A 17,922-nucleotide genomic window follows, 5' to 3' on the forward strand; every position below is an offset into this window, starting at 1 on the left:
TCTCCTGAGTATATAGCTACTACTATTCTAGAGGTATCACAGAGATGGTAATTCCTTATACCTAATTTATATCTTAGGGCTTAGTCCTCTGGGGGGAGGAAGGGCACTCCCTCAGTTAGAAGGGCTGTTCTAAACTACAAATTCTTTTGAGAACAAGAATTACTATCTTTATTACTAGCATAGGAGCTAGTTTGTGCTCATTCATTAAATAAGAATATGTGAACAGTTACTGTCTTCAACGGAGCTCAAAGGAAAAATACAGAAATAATCCAAAAAAAGGTTTTAATTTCTGAGAACAAACACCTAAGTTTTGCAAGATGTGGTCTCTGTCACATCTTAACCAATTTCTGTGTTCTATGGTGTCTGGTACATAGTAAGCACCCAATCATTTGTGGACTTGTCTATTCCCTTTACTGTTTAAATAATCTCCATCTTGAGCTATACCGAAACAGGCTTTGCAGTGCCACTCAGTGACAAAAAACAGGTCTGGAGTCCCAGCCCTGAGTACTACTAGTTTAAATGACCAAGAAGATAAAAACTGTGAGGGTCTGTCAAACACTTTGAACTTTGAAAATGGAGGCAGTGATATGAGACTAAGGAATAAAACCTCTATAAAGTTTCAAGAAATGTGTGAGGTTATAAATACAGTGAAACTTTAAATAGGCATCCAACCAAACTTTTATTGGGGTTTTATTGCAATCTACTTTAGGCAATAAGGGGGAAAGTAACCATAAGAACTCCGATCAGATTTTATTCAACAAAGCAGTTTTTCACTAATGCTTAAGGTTAGTGTATAGTCAGCTCAGCTTCCAGTATCAACTTGAGTAACTTGTCATGGAGATTTATGCCAGAATGACAACACTAAGTCATTGCAAGAAGCTAAATCATCTAAAATTAAACCATATTTTATATATAATTTTTAGGATGGTATATTAATACTCTACAATAAATAAGGATTTTTAAAAAGTGTTGCTTAGCCGTTGTTGAACTAAATTCAATTATTAGCTTATCCTTTAAGTACTCCAGTTAATAAAGGTTTGATTGTACTTCAAGAACTCTGACTTTTCCAAAAATAAAAAATTAGTTCTTATTTGTTAGGACAAAAATTAAGCTTAAAAGCACATTCACACTTGTCCTTAAAAGCACATTCACATCATATACGAGATAACTTTCTCATGCCTGGAAACATGGCTTATATGGCAAAAAGTCATATGCAAAGAACAACTAAAGGATAATCCTCCCATGTCCACATCCTCCAAAAAGCCACACTTGGCCTCAGTGTAAAAGTTATATTTTATTGCCATGCTACAAAACGTATGAAGTTGGCACTGACAGGGAGAAATAGAGAACAAGGGTGGGGAGGGCTAGAGGGCGAAAGATGTTGTTACATATACAACAAGGTTTAATCAACAGTGGTAAATTTTGCCAATATTAAAAATGCAAAACAAAATTTAAAATGCTGATATGAAACAGCATTAAAATATAATTTATGCATATTACTGTATCACTTATGTCTTTTATTAGAGAAATATGGAATGCTTATAAATGAAATTAACTATAGGGGGTAAAATTCATATTTCATTTACAATTTGGCAATGTTAGACAATTTTTTAGTCCCACTGTTAGACAATTTTTTATAAAAGACAAAATTAAAAATCTAATAAGCTACCTTTATACAAAGTTGCTATATTTATGCCTTTACGTAGGAAAAAAACATTTATAATGCAAATTAGGACATACATAATCTTACAATATTATACAATGTAATGAAAATAAAAACATAACACAAAATTTGTCCTTTATAAAATGTGTATTTTGCATTTACCAATGCAAATGTGGCACACTGGTGACTACTGTACTATTAATGCCAGTCCGTTTCCATGCTGTTATTGTCCAATTGTCATAGAACTGCAATTGTAATGATGCTACAAAAGAATTGTGTTACACCAAAAAAGAAAAAAAAGAGGATGGGGAAAAGGGACGTAAAGAACAGGAAAAATAGGGTGCTGGTTTGGGCAGAGTATATTGTGGTATGTCATAAAATATTTGTTAATTTTTCAAGCCAAAAACATTTCCTATACATTCTGTGATTTTGTACCAATGCCTTTATTCAAATTTGGCAAACATCAGGGAAAAGGTAATTTAGTACCATACACCTCACATATCAGAGATTAGAAAGAGATGCCAATACATCAGTTACTTCTGAATGTTGTCTCTGATGGTATGTCTATTTCAAGGATATATATATATATATATATATATATATGTATATACAAATATACATATATATATTTATACACACACACTACACATTGCACAAAACACTTGGACATTATGGGTTAGGAACAGCACAAGGGGAAATGGGATGTATTTTTTAGCTTGTTAAGACCTTTACCTTGAGGCAAAAATATGGTGGCACATTATTGGGAAATTATGAAAACATAAGGCCCCTGTCCCATTTTTAATAGAACATTATTGAGGTACATTTTTATACTTTGCGCCACAGATTTTTTTTGGTGGGGGGGGATACACAAACACTAGCTTGACTCACAACACTGAACTGTGGGGTCAACATTAATATCTGTAAAAACAAAGACTGCTTGGCAAATTTTCTGAAGTCCAAAATGTGATCTATTCTGGATATACTGAGAAGTGAAAAGCTTTTTGCTGAGTCTTCAAAAGTAAAGTGCATATCTCATCACTCCACAGCAGCAGTAAATATAAGGAACTATTTGCCAATCTTCCTGGAGGGAGGGAAGGCACCATATTTTCATTTTGAAAGGAAGATGAACCTGGGAAATAAAACACACTAAGAAAAAACACATGTAATACCCATATCAGTTTCCAGCCCTGGTCTGGGATAAAAGCTGTTACGATCTATATGGATAAAACAGGATTCTATTGGGGAAAAGCGTATGATCAATGACTATATTTCCAAAACCAAAAAGTGGGATCACATGATCTATCAACAGAACAGAATATCTAAAATTAGGTCTGTCTCAGAAAATCTGAAACATATGGCCACAATTATATCCCAATAAAATATCTCATTCTAAAACGTACCCAGTAATTGGTACAATTCTTCCAGGACAGAGCTTAATGCCCATTACTAGACTACTGCAGAGGACAAATAGTGTTCTATGTTATTTTTAATTAAATAGGAACACAGGTGATTTCCAGAGACATTTAGAAATTAATACCAGTTGTATACATCTTCCCTAATACTCGTAGTACCTAAAACTCAAATTCTTAGCAGACAAATTGGTCCCATTTTCATTTTTAAAGCACACAGTATTGAAAGAATAAACTGCAATGGTTATATTATAGTTGCTTAAAAAATATAAAAACTAATCAGAATCTGGAAGGAAAAATGAAAAGGCTGAGGAAAAGTAAGAAAAGAAAGTATCCAACCTCCAAAATGAGTAAATAGGTCAGCCCTTTCGTTTGGAGGTTAACGTTCTGTCTTGACTGCTTGTTTCGGAGAAAACCATGTGCACTGGTTCCATCATAACTCTTATTCCACATTACAAAAATCATCACATAAATTTGGCACAATTAGCAATCTACTCAGAATAAAGCATAAATGGAACAATACATTAAAATGGAAACTGCATACCTATACCACTGCTCTCTTTTTAGAGAACAGTGAACACTTTGGTAAGCACCAAATTCACAGAAAAGAAAGAAAATTCTGCTATGCACATAAACCAGTGGCACTAAAAATGATAAAGACATCTTTAATAATTTATTTTCTTTATAATGGTCCCACCCTATTATTTTGCTAATCCATTCACTGTCCTATAATTAGGTCATTTATGGAACAGATTGGATACTATATGACTGAAAGTTTTCATGCTAAATTAACCTTAGTTACATCTGGTAGATCCAGACCAAAATCTCAAATTTCCTCATATTTAGAGGAGACAGTGACGTATTTTGCAAGGATATCTAACCTTCTTTCCACTCTACCTGCTCTTATCTTCTCTAGGATTTGGGAAACTGGAAAATTCTTGATTTTCCAAGAGCTAGACATATGGACTCTCATCAGTTTATATAAACTTCAATTCATTTTCAATCCTGAATTATGACACAATGTCATTGCTATAAGACTTCCACTGTACCTGCTATGCTGGCAACAATTTTAACATTCTATTAAAATCAAGGGATAACCCAAGATCCAGCTATGAGTGAAAGGACAGCAGAGCTGAGGAGCACGACAGTGGGCAAAGTACAACTGCAGCCATGTGACTGAGGGGATCACTGCTAAAGTGCTGGGAGAGTGCCCACAGAGAAAACACAGTACCTTTAGGGAAATTTGCATGTTAAAAGTAGCTTCCTTTTTTTTTTTTCTTCTCAGCTGCTTAAGAGATCACCTATGAACACAAGTGAAATTTAAAATTGTGAGAATGCTTTTATCAACTTGAAAAGTAAACGGCATATAAATAAATACTGGACAAGGGCAACCCTGTTATAGAATAACAGTAAGTTCCAAATGAACCTTCAAAACCACAATTTGACAAAAATGCAAACTAAACAACAATGAACACATAATCCAATTTCAAAACTATATACAAACTCAAACATCCTAAATTGAAAAAGACATGAAGCAACAAAATTAGACATCCCAAACACCAAAGGAAAAACTTGAAGGTAAATGGCAATCTAATGGCACAAATGCCTCCAGAAAACAATGTTACTGTCTGTTAATAATCTGTAGGAGAGAAACTTTCAAGAGATCATGGTTCAGATTTTCAAATGTTTTTGGATAAAGTGACCTGAGACTGATTCTTGAGCCTATGTGTACTTCTAAGATATCTGGGCATGCCTTTCAAATGACACCATGAGATGAGTAGAGAAAACCTCTTCTCTTTCCTGCCTTTCAACACACCAACAGCAAACCATGTTCACGAACGTAGGGCTCTTTCTAGAAACGCTGAAGGCTAAGGAACTGACTGGTACATAGGAGGTGTGGTACTTCTATTTCCATACATATGTCCTGGCTCAAGTCAAAAAGCCTACAATTAATGAAATAAAGGATTCCTCATGTTACATGCTGGAGGTCACATACCATGAATAGTAAATCTACAAATAGTACTTTCAAAGCCTAGAGTTATCTGTTAGCAATGCACATTATCAAGAGGCTTTATAATATGCTTTAAATGCCAACCATGACTTAGACGTGAATGATATGCATGAGTCCAGAATCTTAATAAAAATTGACCAGCATGTCACTCACTTCAATTCTCATTTTAAATAGGCACTGTGAAAATGGGAATGCTGCTGTACAGTAATGAGTAGTATAGAATGAAATTAGTGTTCTTTTATGAGTACCTGCTCTACATTTTAATTTCCCTTTAAAGAAGCACATGAAATAGTCAGAAAAAAATTTTTTATCAGTCTATAAAAGGAGTTAGTGTTTAGAAATAAAAATGAAGCACTTGCATCTTCATTTTTTAAAACTTCACAAAGGTGCAAACAATGTAATGGTTTCTGGGCTCACATGGGCAGATCAGTACTATTGTGTCTAGTTTTCCTAGATGTACCATCGTCTCGTGGCAGTGCTTTCTGCAGATTTGACATAGCAGCAGTTCTCTCGATGTCTATCACAGCATACAGCTCTGTGCGTCTGGTAGGGGTCTGTGGAAGGGGAGTGGTAGGCGTTTTTGGAGTCTGAGGGTTGTCAGAGTCACTGCCACCTTCCAAGTCAACCTGTATGTAATTGAGCTGCCTGTGTTCTAAACTTGGGCGTCTGATATCAAAGTTAAAGACTGTCGGTGTACAGTCCCGACGCCTTGAATATTCTATTTTGTGAGCACTTGCCGGCACTGTTACATTCTCTGTATTTACATAGTTATGCATTGGATCAAGATTATTATGGTAGCCATTTAGAGATGGGGTCTTTGGTCCTAAATTGTCATCTTCATCCCTACTTAGCTTGCGGGCTTCCCAAACAGGAGGCAAAGATGGTAGATTTTCGTAGTTTAACAATGCAGTTCTTCTCTGAGCTGAGTTGTTGATATTCTGGGTATCTGAGGTACTGGTGGACGGCAGACGACCTCTCCTGAGCCCTGACGCACTGGGGAGAGATAGCCCATTCAGATTTTCATACACCAGTTTGTTAACAGAGGGCGCGTCTCTTCGTTCATCACTGTCATAGCCAGTGTCCCATTCCGTGTTATTCGCACCACTTCCGCTGACTTGATCTCTTCCAAGTTGTTCCAGTTTCTCTTTTTCCATTAATTGCTTTTGAACTGGGGTTGGTCCTAAGACAAACTTGACTCCTTCAGGTTCAAGAAGAATCTGAGGGTCCCTGTCCTCAATATTACTTGGTTCTTCTTTTGGTGTGTTGCTTTCAGCATTAGAAACCCTCGCCTCCAATGGGACATGCACACTTGCGCGGTTTTTCCGTTCTTCTTGTACACCTGTAGTGTTGACATAGGTATGTACCTAAAACAAAAGAGGAAAGTGAATCAGTAAACTTGCTTTAAAAAGAAAAAAAAAGAACAAAAAAATTTGCCTGACTATATCAATTAATTTTATTAACTTTCTAAGTATATTCTTACTTCAAAGCTTTTGTACCTGTTTTTTTAACCAACAAAAAGGTTGGGGGGAGGTGGGAGAAATGTAGAAATGTCTTCCTAGCTTGATAAAAGAATAACTGCTTTAAAGTACATGTGATGGGGCTTCCCTGGTGGCACAGTGGTTGAGAGTCCGCCTGCCGATGCAGGGGACAGGGGTTTGTGCCCCTGTCCGGGAAGATCCCACATGCTGTGGAGCGGCTGGGCCCATGAGCCATGGCCGCTGAGCCTGTACGTCCGGAGCCTGTGCTCCGCAACGGGAGAGACCACAACAGTGAGAGGCCCGCCTACCGCAAAAACAAAACAAAACAAAACAAAATACATGTGATGGTGAAACATGATGAGCATTCTGTAGAAAAAATTAAAACTCATGAACAAATGGGGATTATTACTTTGATGTTGTTCTAAAATTCTCATCAATGCATTAAAACCTGATTTAGAAATAGGAAATAACAAGTATTAAAAAGGAAGAGAGAAATTTATCATAATTTATAGATGATCTGACTATACAAAGAGACAGACCCTACTAGATTCAATAAGAGTTCTGTAAAATGCATAGATATAAAATAGATACCAGGAAATTAATGCTACTTAGAAAAGTTTGTGGTATTTTGCCAGGGGGACAATATAAAAAAAGTTCAGAAGTCTATACATAAAATTTGAAAACCTCAAAAATAAAATTCAAAACTAAGGGAAATTTAATTATAGTAAATAAGAACTCATTTAACAAGAACACAAACAAATGGATTTCAAAACAGTAAAAATTTCTTCATGATAAACAACCATATTGTTGACAAAAGATAAGTATAACTAAGTAATACATAGACAATGTTAACCAGCTAACTTCATTCCTAAAATGAAAATATAGTAGTCAGGAATATTAAATTGCTCTGTTAAAACACCGACAACAAAATCTGCCTTATTGCTAGTAGTCCACTAACTATATAAACTGTAACATAAAAAGCTTTCATTGGAGGTTACTGTAACTGAATTGGCCATTGGTTATGTCCATCTTTATCTATAGATGCACCTCTCCTGTGAACCCACAAACTTACTGTAATGCTAAGTTTCCCTCAACACCTATATATATTTGGGTATATGACAGAAAATACATGCTATTTCCTCTGAGTCTTCACTACAAAAGTCATAAACAAATAGTGACAGCTAAAATTCAAACTAAAACCTTCAAGTGTTAGCACAATAACACTCTAACCCCACACAATATGTTAGACAGTAGGACATGCTCACTTGTTCCTCAGCCACAAGCAAGGGATGTGTAGACTCTTCACCTACTGAAGGCAGGCGTGCACTTCCCACAGAAGGATGTCTGCTTGAAGGATGGGATGAAGCGTCTCCAAATGAGGGGTATCGGGGATATCCATTAGGTAAGTTCTGAGCAGCAAACCCTGGAGCTGAGTTTTTGTTTGTTTATTGGTTTAAGAAAGGATACAGGGGTAGGGCACAGAGAATAAAAATGAATGAGAATACAATCAGCACTGAGAGGTTTAAGGAAGGTGTTTCTGGCAAGACATATGAGAAACCGGAGCAAAACAGCATTACCACCTCCACTCTAACTTTCCACTCACATTTTAAATAATATGAAACATTTAATGTTTTCATATTTAAAATATGTAAAATGTTTATAATTATAGCTAACAGTTTTTTAAAACTGTTTATAGTTTATAATAGAAGAAGGAAAATGGACACTTACTTGTAGGTGTTCGAGGTGTTCTGGGGACTTCCAATTCTGTCTGATGATTATTCCTTTCAACAACTGGCTCCTCCACTACATTTATACTATTATTCTGCATAATCTCTTGCAACATATTAAATAATTCTTCTGCGCGAGCACACTTAAAGGCAAAGATTCCTACAAATACAAACCAGAAGAAAAAAATGGTCACTGCATCTTTAAAAAAGACACAGGAGCACCTGTCGAAGAACAAACTTGTAAAGTAAGCATTCCATGCACCAACAGCAAGAAAAGGCTTTAAAATAAATGTCTGATAAATTAATTATATTCCCTGTTTCAAAACATAAACCCAAAAGTTCACAGAATAATTTTCATTTGTCCATGGGTGATGGTTCAAAATAAGGAAGACAAAAACAAGATTTGCAAACTTACTCTAGTCTGCTTTTTAACAGCAGGGGGAGCCCAACTTACCATTACCAAGGGAATTCTTTATCACTTGACAGGCCCTTGTTCTGTGGTTTACAATCATTACCTCGTTTAATTATTGGATTACCGTTGCCCTCTGATACAGAAGAAATTTGATGCGACAGAGGTCATGCAACTTGCCCAAGGACTTTCAAGAAATAGGTAGCAAAAAATAAAAGTACGTTCTGTTTGACTCCAAAGTTTAGGTTCTTTTCCCAGAGTTACAACAGTGAAGACATAGAGGCAATTTACTGGGACTAATCATTTACTTACTGCAAATCTTAAATTTAATATAAGCCAAAATTCTGGACATAGAAAACATGCTTAATAAATGCTTGATAAATGAATACATAGTGTATTATGTCTCTCTCTTTTTTTTTTTTTTGCAGTACGTGGGCCTCTCACTGCTGTGGCCTCTCCCGTTGCGGAGCACAGGCTCCGGACGCACAGGCTCAGTGGCCATGGCTCATGGGCCCAGCCGCTCCGCGGCATGTGGGATCTTCCTGGACCGGGGCACAAATCTGTGTCCCCTGCATCGGCAGGCGGACTCTCAATCATTGTGCCACCAGGGAAGCCCGATGTCTCTTTTTTAAATAATCCACTTATTTGATAATTTTTTTATTCTGGATAAAAGTTAAACATTACATATAGAAAAACTGAATTATAGAATGATATTTCAAATACGATAATGTTTGGAGAAAATAAAAATAAAGGCTCTACCTACCTTGTCCAGTTTGACACCTTCGACCACTTTCAAAAGAAAAGAGATTTGAATCATAGCCATAGCGTCGGAGGCAGAGGTAGTGCCATTTTACCGAGTCACGTTTGCGAGTGTATAAAATAAGTTCCGTGTCTGTAAGTTCCATTATGCCAGAACCTAACTCATTCCCATCATCATCCACATTAATGACCTAAAAAAGAAAGTTTAATTAGTGCTAACTTAATGCTCCCACTTGACAGTTATGCACATATTTCACTAATTTGTCAGGAAAATGTACTATTGCTTATTGGTTCAGTTATTGGCTCCTTTGTTAGTTCATTCAACAACCAATTGTGTGTTTAGGGCATGGACTATGTAGCAGTGTAATACCCAGTTCATATCCACAAAGAACTCACATTCCCACTGAGGAGATAAGATATACAAACACGAAAAACACCACAAAACTGTAAATGCTTAACTAACAATGGAGTGCAACAGAGGCTGCGAAATGCAGGAACTGTGGCGGAGGGTTGTTGGAGAAGCCTTCACCTAAGAAGAGGAGGGACTTTAGCTGGGCCTTGGGTATAATTAAATTTAGACAGGAAATAAAGTTAAAAAAGAGAACTGGTGGGTCAGGAGTTAGGGGGCACATCCTGAAGATGCAGTGCTACAGCAGAGACAAAGGAGGTATGTTTCAGAGAGATCAGGACAGGACTGGCATTGAGTTCAGGTAAGGGAAGGCTTTGTACTGCTCAGTTTCAGAAAATGGCCAGAGACTATAAAGAACAGATAACACTTAGGGAGAATTTACTATACCCCTGGGTTGGGCAAAGTGCTTTACTTGTGTTTTTGTCATTTAATACTGATCCTAAACTGCAGGTAACAGTATTTTCTCCACTGCACACAAATCAACAAAAACTTAGTGATAATGTAGCCTGCCAAAGGTAACAAAGCTATGAAGCAAGAGGGCTGTGACTTACACCTAGGTTTGTGTGATCCAGTGGCTATGATTTACAGCAGAATGAGGTCACAATATGAGAGATTAATGACTGTGGATGAGTAAGGAATGGAGCACTTAGCAACTAAGTAACAGAATACCACTGAAGTTTTAGAATGATGAAGGAGGAAGATTAATTTGATGTCAACTGCAGGATGCATCACAGAGGTGACTGAAGATAGAGTTCAGTTATGAAATTGTCCAGGCATTAAACAATGACTGGGAGCTGGTGACGGGACTGAAGAGGCACCTATAAAGTGGCATTTTAAAGACAATATTATCAGTAGGTCATTTCAAAGAGGGCTGATGGGACCAAATCCAGGGGCTCTTATCACTGTGACCAAAGATTGAGTTCTTCAGAGGATATAACAGTCACTCATTAGTGCTATGTTTTCCTGATGGAGATACAAGATTTAGGCACTCATATCCATGATTGGTGATGTTGAAAGGTAAAAATAAACGTAAATGTCTTCCAAGTTAAAAAAAAAAAAAAAAAGACAGTATTATCAGAATTGTGTGGCTCTAACTGGATATGGAAGACCAAAGGAAAAGGAAAAGAGGATTTCACACTGTCAGTAAGAAATGTTGTCATCACTTGTTAAAACAAGAAAAGGCAGAATGGACAAAAAACGAAAATAAAAGGGTCTGAATACAAAAGTGAGGAAATAATAAGACATGTTAATTAAGTGAAGTAAAAGAAGAGCATCCAGGTAGGCAGTGAGAGCTACATCTCAACCAGTTTTTACTGACCTTAAACTTGTTCCGATGGTTATCTGGGACAGTGTCTTTATCTGGACAGCTACAACAGCTACCCATGGCTTCTTCAGAAGACCATGTGAGCACTACATGAAAGATAATTTGCAAAAAATTATTAGATGTAAGATACAAAAGTCAAAAAACAGAAAAAGACACTAAAAATCATCTAACATAAGCCCTGCGTTATTTTGATGAGGAAAACTAAGCCTAAGGAAATAAATGGCTAGAGCTAGATTTCACACAACTAGTTGGAGGATTTTACTCAGCAACAAGAAGAATAATTCTGTGAGGGAGACTTCACAGAAATCTCAAATTTAATTTGCAAAGGTCTGCCTATTTTAAAATTATCTAAAAGAAACCAATTTAAGTTCTCACACATAACACTATTAAAATAAAGTCATTCATGGAATTAACCGTTTATGGCTTATTAGGAATTTCAGTCCCTCTTTATTAATAAATTTCCAAAAGGATGCTAGACTTCTGGCTTGGCAAGTATTTTGATTCATACCATGCATTGCAGTATTCTTTACGTATCCCAACAGACAAAATTGGTTAATAAGATACAAAAACAAATCTGGAATAGTTCATTAAGAGAGAAAGACAACTCAAAATTCAAGCTGTAACTTAACACAGAGAATACTGGCAAAACTGAAAGAGTGTGTCTATCTAATCCCTTCCCACAGAAGGTTAGAGATAAGTGGTTACAGTGACATTAAGTGTTGAAGAATACTGCAAGTGAACAAAGGAAAAATTCAAAACTTCACTTACAAATGAGAAAGAATGAGAATGGATGTGACAGTATTTGAAAAAAGGGGGAAAGAAGGAAGCGTAAGAAGCTACTAAACATTAAAAACATAAATGTGATTAAAATTTGCCTAAAATTCTTCAGCAGATCTTCACTACCTTCAGGAAAAAATGCAAAGCTCATCAGTATGACACATGGTCCTTCACAATTTGGTCTCTGTCCACAAAGACAGTCTAATCTCTTCCCTCCTCTCTGCTTTGAGTCCTACCCAGCCATACTAAACAGTTTCCCCAGAGCATCTTGTTCTCTCACACCCTTCCATGCTGCTCCTTTCTCAAGATTCAACTTCAGAGTACAGTGTCTTCAGGAAGCCTTCTCTGACTCCTACCAACTGGGCAAGTTATATTCCTTGTGTACCCCCAATGCACCCTGAGCTTCCCAGTATCACAGCATCTTTCACACTGTTTACTCAGTAAAAACTGTGATAGACTGTTTACCTATCTATCTACTTCCCTCCACTTTGAGCTCCTTCCCAGCAGGGATGGACTTTATTCATTCTTGCATTCCCTGTGCCTAACACAATACCTAGCACACAGGAGGTGCTCTAAGTCTCTTGTGAGCTGAACGAACTGCACTAAAGGAAGATAAAGAATGCTGGCAGGTGTAAGGATTAAGCAGATAAAAAAGGATACTAGTGTATAAACCAAAAGAAGTGACAAGTAAAATAGTAAAGTTAAATTAAGACTCATATTTGGTGGTGTCCTTGCACTGGTGAGAATGGCCATCATTAAAAAGCCTACAAATAATAAATGCTGAAGAGGGTGTGGAGAAAAGGGGACCCTATTACACTGTTGGGAACATAACTTGGCACAGCCGCTATGGAAAACAGTATGGAAGTTCCTTAAAAAACTAAAAAGAGAATTGCCATAAGATCCAGCAATCCCACTCCTGGGCATATATCCAGAGAAAACTCTAATTTGAAAATATACATGTACCCCAATGTTCATAGCAGCTCTATTTACAACAGCCAAGACATGTAAGCAATCTAAATGTCCACTGACAGATGAATGGATAAAGAAGATGTGGTATATATACATATACAATGGAATACTACTCAGCCATAAAAAAGAATGAAATAATGCCATTTGCAGCAACATGGATGGACCTAGAGATTATCACACTAAATGAGGTAAGTCAGACAGAGAAAGATAAATACCACATGGTATCACTTACATGTGGAATCTAAAATATGATACAAATGAACTTATTTACAAAACAGAACAGACTCACAGACATAGCAAACAAACTTATGGTTACCAAAGGGGAAAAGGGGTAGGGGAGGGATAAATTAGGAGTTTGGGATTAGCAGATACAAACTACTATAAATAGCATAGATAAACAACAAGGTTCTGCTGTTTAGCACAGGGAACTATATTCAATATCTTGTAATAAAACATAATGGAAAAGAATATGAAAAATTATATATATATATATACATATACATATATAACTGAATCACTTTGCTATACACCACAAACTAACACAACATTGTAAATCAACTATACTTCAATTAAAAACGTAAACAAATAAATTTATATAGGGAAAATGTGTGATGACATAAGGATAAATAAAATCTTGTTACATAAAAGAAAAAAAAGATTCATATTTGGTGTCTTAATATGCCAGTTAAGTATCATGGTATAAAGATGACTAAGTCACAGGATGTACCTCTGAAGAGCCATGAATCTAAAGGGAAAAACAGAGATGTCAACAGATAATGCATTATGATAAACCTCATATCAGAATATAAGAAGAGTTCCGTGGGCACAGAGAAAGAAGCAACTAACTTTCTGGGTTAGGAAGGGCAGGAAGCACCATTTGAGCTGGTACTTTAAAAGGTGAGCAGAAACAGTGTGCTAGGCAAAAAACAGAAACAGGCACTTGAGACAAGATAAAAAATTAGGTGCAACGATAAAAGTCATGAAAGGTGGCAATGTATTCAGGAGAAAGTGAGGCATCTAGTACGACTAGAGTGCAGGGTAGGCTGTAACACAAGCATGAGACAAACCATAAAGCATCCTGAACAACAACCTAGGGATCTGGGACTCTAACTAACTTGAAGCTAGCCTGCTTCCAATGTCCCTGTAGTCAAATGGACATGGCACTTATCACATTCTACTGTAATGTTGACCTGTCTCACCGCCCACTACACTGTGATCTCCAAGAAGATAGGAACCGTGTCTTCTGAATTTTCTAGGGCACTAAGCATACTGTTTGACATAGCAGATATTCAATAAATGTTTAATTTTTAAAAATTAGTAAGTGTTTAATAAATTAGAAGATGAGAAGGAGGCCAAAAGAATATTTCAAAAAAATTTTTAAAGCAGACAGATAATTGATAGAAACAAAAAGTCTTCTTGAAATTGCTTATCCAGCCTCACCACTGAATACAAAGAGCTAAATGATTACTACAGTGAGGCTTTTGCCTGAAAAAATAATGCCTCAAGTAAATATTTTTCAACTAGTTCTCAAAAGAAGTAGAAAAAGCATTCTTCCGCTTGACACCTTCACAGGCTACCTGTTAAGGCAGCACCTCTGATTTTGTCAGGGATATATGAATGGTGGTACAACCTACCTGGGGGCTCTATTCACATTGAATGCTTCAGTTCAGTGCAAAAATAGTTAATGAAAAGCCTACCATGTGACACGAAATCCTTGTATGCCACTCCAAAGAGAATGAATTTCATCCTACACAAGGTGAAAAGCCAATGAAGTATTTTAAGCAGGAAAGTGAGGTGGTCAGGAATTCATTTTAGATACCTCCATCTGCAGGGTAATTTTAAGTGGGAGTTTAGCTCAGAGGAAGGGAAGCCAGTGAGAGACTACTGAAAAATGGAATATGCCAAAGACTTAAAACCAGAGCAGCAATAGTAGGAATAAAGATGAAAATAATGAATTTTAAAAATACTTAGGAAGACAAGTCTGCAGCACTGAGTGTCTGGCTAGGTATACAGGAAGTAGGAGGCAGTTTTCAGGGCGGCAGATGAAGGGTGCTGGTTCCATTACTTGAAATGGAAAGACTTTCTCAGGTCTTCGAGAGGAAGTGATGGTGGTTAGTTCAGTTTTAGACATGTTAAATTGAGATTCCAGAGAACAACCAAACGAAGACTTGCAATAGAGAGGTAAGTACATCAGAATGGGTTTGAGGAAAGAGGTAAAATATTGGGACACATGGTATTTGAAACTATAAAACAGAAGACCCTGATCAAGGACAGTATAAAGAGCAGTCTGCAGTTAAAATTCTGGGGAACACAAATGCACAAATACTGGAGTAGAGAAAAACAAGTGAAGGAGAAGAGAAAGAATCAGAATAGTACAAACTAAGAAAAGAAAGTGTCAAGAAGGAAGGTTCTATCCATAGTGGAGTGTTAGGTAGAGGCAGAAGCCATTCAGCAGTGAGCAAATGGAAGATAAGGAAGTAGTCCTCCAAAGAATAGAAAAGGCTCTTTCAAGAACACAGTTGGAAAGGAAAGCCTAAAGTGATAGAGTATGGTTGGACATGGTTTCAAAAGAAAATATGTTGCTTGAGTTACTTATTGTTTTAAGGTGACATAGATTTATACAGGTTAGTAATCAGTATGTCAGTAAAGGTTAAAGAATATAGGAAAAAACAAAGGACACAGACGGCTACAGGATGGATCAAGACAGAGCGGGGAGGCTGGAGAAGATGAGTTCTGGGGCCCAGACTAAGAAGTCTGCCCAGAGAAGGAGTGCCTTGTCCTCTGAGGAGAGAGAGCAGAAAATAAGGATGGGTGGAACACAGTAGAGAAGCTGAAATGGATAACACCTATCATCCTAAATTTCTTTGGTAAAATAGAAGCCAAGTTTGCACAATGAAGGACTTGAGGATTATTCTCTGAGAAGCTACCCAAGAAAGGTAGCAGGATTATTAAGTAGGCTATGCTGAGACTTAGCAGAAGCTGGAGAGTAAGATTATGCTATTTTTCTAGCTGTACTCAGCAGTCCAGAGGGTAGACAGTTCAACTGACCCAGGGTCAGAAGGTAAAAGGACAAGGAAATTAAAGGATATTGGCAATATTGGGGTTTGAAGTAATGGGCCATCAGGTCTGGTCAGGAAAGAAGCAAGAAAGAAGAGGGCTGATGAAATGGGAGAAACGGAGGGAGGCAAAAAGGAACAGGAGGCCTCAGTAAAGCTGAAGAATAGGCTTAGCAGGAGTAAGACTGTGAAACAGCTGGGACTACAGGCAGTTGTAGTCAATCTTCCAGCACAGAAGGAGATTTTTAATGTGAAGTTTTCACCCACATCTCTGACTCCTCCTCCTGAAGCACGAATTCCCAGGCAGGGGGAAAGGCAAGACACTAGATAGTCTGCATTTATGACAATCATATTAATACCTGGAGAGTGTCTGAGTTATGTAACACTCAACAATATGTACGAATACCTGTAAACACTTGATGAGAAACCACGTGATCTTATCATCTTACCCAGTCAAGTTTGTAACTCAGCAAAAACACAAGACGTACTATACTCCCTCAAGAAAGCCACATAGGAAAGTAATAAGGGTACATTCAAGAACAAAAGGCAGCTTCTGTTTGGGAAGATCAATATTGCAGCAAGTGTGTTGGGTATTTTAAATTAGTAAACACTGTCATGTTTAATTAAAGCCAATTGTCCTTATTTTTGGGAAGTGGGAGGTGACAACATATAAGGAGGCAAAATAAAACTGCATTCAAGAAAACACTATTAAAATCTCTAGCTTAAAAAATGTAATTTGTGCACTTAATGATTTTTTTAAAAGTAAACTTCAACTTACCTAGATCTGGCCATTAATATTCTTAGCCTCTGCTGCAGCATCAGGAGTTTAATCATACTTCAAAACACCATGTTTTCTTTGTTTGCTGACTTAACCTACAATTAGCAAGAAAAAGTCAAGAATTTGTTATTTCTTTAAAAACAGTTTTCCTTATGAGACTTCTGGCAGCACTGTTAGTTCAGTTAATCTATTTAAACAAACTAAAAAGACTGAATTTTTGATTAAATATATATAATTTATAAGATCTATTCTAAAAATTAATATAATGTGTACATGGTACCATCAATACAGCCTTTGCAAAAGAAAAGTAAAAATGCAGTAGCTTACGTTCCATGATGTCTGGATATCAGGACCTTTAGAAGCCATTGATTTTAGCTTCTCCACTACAGCTATGACATTAGACAACACACTTCTCTACATTTATCTCCACAGCCATAAAATGAAAGGTTAGACTAAACTACCTCCAAGGTTCCTTTCCAGCTTTAAAACCCCATTTTAGCCAAGGGCAGGCTAATTCTCCATATCCAGTCACATCTCTTAAACCTCACTGTCCTTCCTGCCAAAGAGTGGACTGTCTTTAGAATCCATCCTCTGTATCTTCTAATCCACAAGACACCCCCAGGATCAAATCAGAAGAGTCAGTCATGAGAAAACAGTATGAACTAGCATGCCATAGAGTCACAGGATAATGATATAAATTACAGCAATAAATTACAATCTAGAGTTTTAAGACATTTCAATATACTTCTGAAAATTTTCTGGTTAATTTATTCACTTTCTACAACACAGAAAAAACAATCAAATTCACTCAAGCACGAACATTAGCATTTACTAAATAGCTATACTACAGTAGGCATTATGTTAGGGGTTTTACAGAGTCTCATTTTATTAATGAAATAAACTTCTTTTATTGAGAAAAAAAGAGACAGTAATAAAAGCTGTATGAGTGGTGCCAACCAAAAACTTAAGGAGTGCTCAGAAAGTCAGAGCAGTTTATTTATTTATTTTAGTTAAAAAAATTTTTTTTAATTCTTGAATTTTATTTTCTTGTACAGCAGGTTCTTACTAGTCATCAATTTTATACACATCAGGGGATACATGTCACTCCCAATTGCCCAATTCATCCCACCACCACCCCCATCCCCCCGCCACT

General features: G+C 36.8%; 1 protein-coding gene and 1 non-coding gene across 9 annotated transcripts in view; one reads left to right on the forward strand and one right to left on the reverse strand.

Moving 5' to 3' along the window:
* Nucleotides 1–1,281: 1,281 nt before the first annotated feature.
* FRS2 (fibroblast growth factor receptor substrate 2) overlaps nucleotides 1,282–17,922 on the reverse strand; it is a 119,720-nt gene continuing 103,079 nt past the window's right edge. For 7 of the 8 annotated variants that reach the window (XM_032645142.1, XM_032645143.1, XM_032645145.1 and 4 more), the window contains 6 exons: nucleotides 16,770–16,864; nucleotides 11,184–11,275; nucleotides 9,461–9,647; nucleotides 8,290–8,448; nucleotides 7,827–7,990; nucleotides 1,282–6,447 (listed from right to left, as the gene is read on the reverse strand). In XM_032645142.1, the coding sequence (XP_032501033.1) occupies nucleotides 5,497–6,447; nucleotides 7,827–7,990; nucleotides 8,290–8,448; nucleotides 9,461–9,647; nucleotides 11,184–11,249 (1,527 nt within the window). In that variant the 5' untranslated portion in view covers nucleotides 11,250–11,275; nucleotides 16,770–16,864 and the 3' untranslated portion in view covers nucleotides 1,282–5,496. The remainder of the gene's footprint in view (nucleotides 6,448–7,826; nucleotides 7,991–8,289; nucleotides 8,449–9,460; nucleotides 9,648–11,183; nucleotides 11,276–16,769; nucleotides 16,865–17,922) is intronic. The other variant, XM_032645149.1, reaches the window with a different exon arrangement.
* LOC116761400 lies at nucleotides 10,719–10,845 on the forward strand. Its single transcript, XR_004351971.1, has one exon. It is a non-coding gene; the product is annotated as a small nucleolar RNA SNORA25 (small nucleolar RNA).

This window comes from Phocoena sinus, chromosome 10, assembly GCF_008692025.1.
Source record: "Phocoena sinus isolate mPhoSin1 chromosome 10, mPhoSin1.pri, whole genome shotgun sequence".
Taxonomy (NCBI): Eukaryota; Metazoa; Chordata; class Mammalia; order Artiodactyla; family Phocoenidae; genus Phocoena; species Phocoena sinus.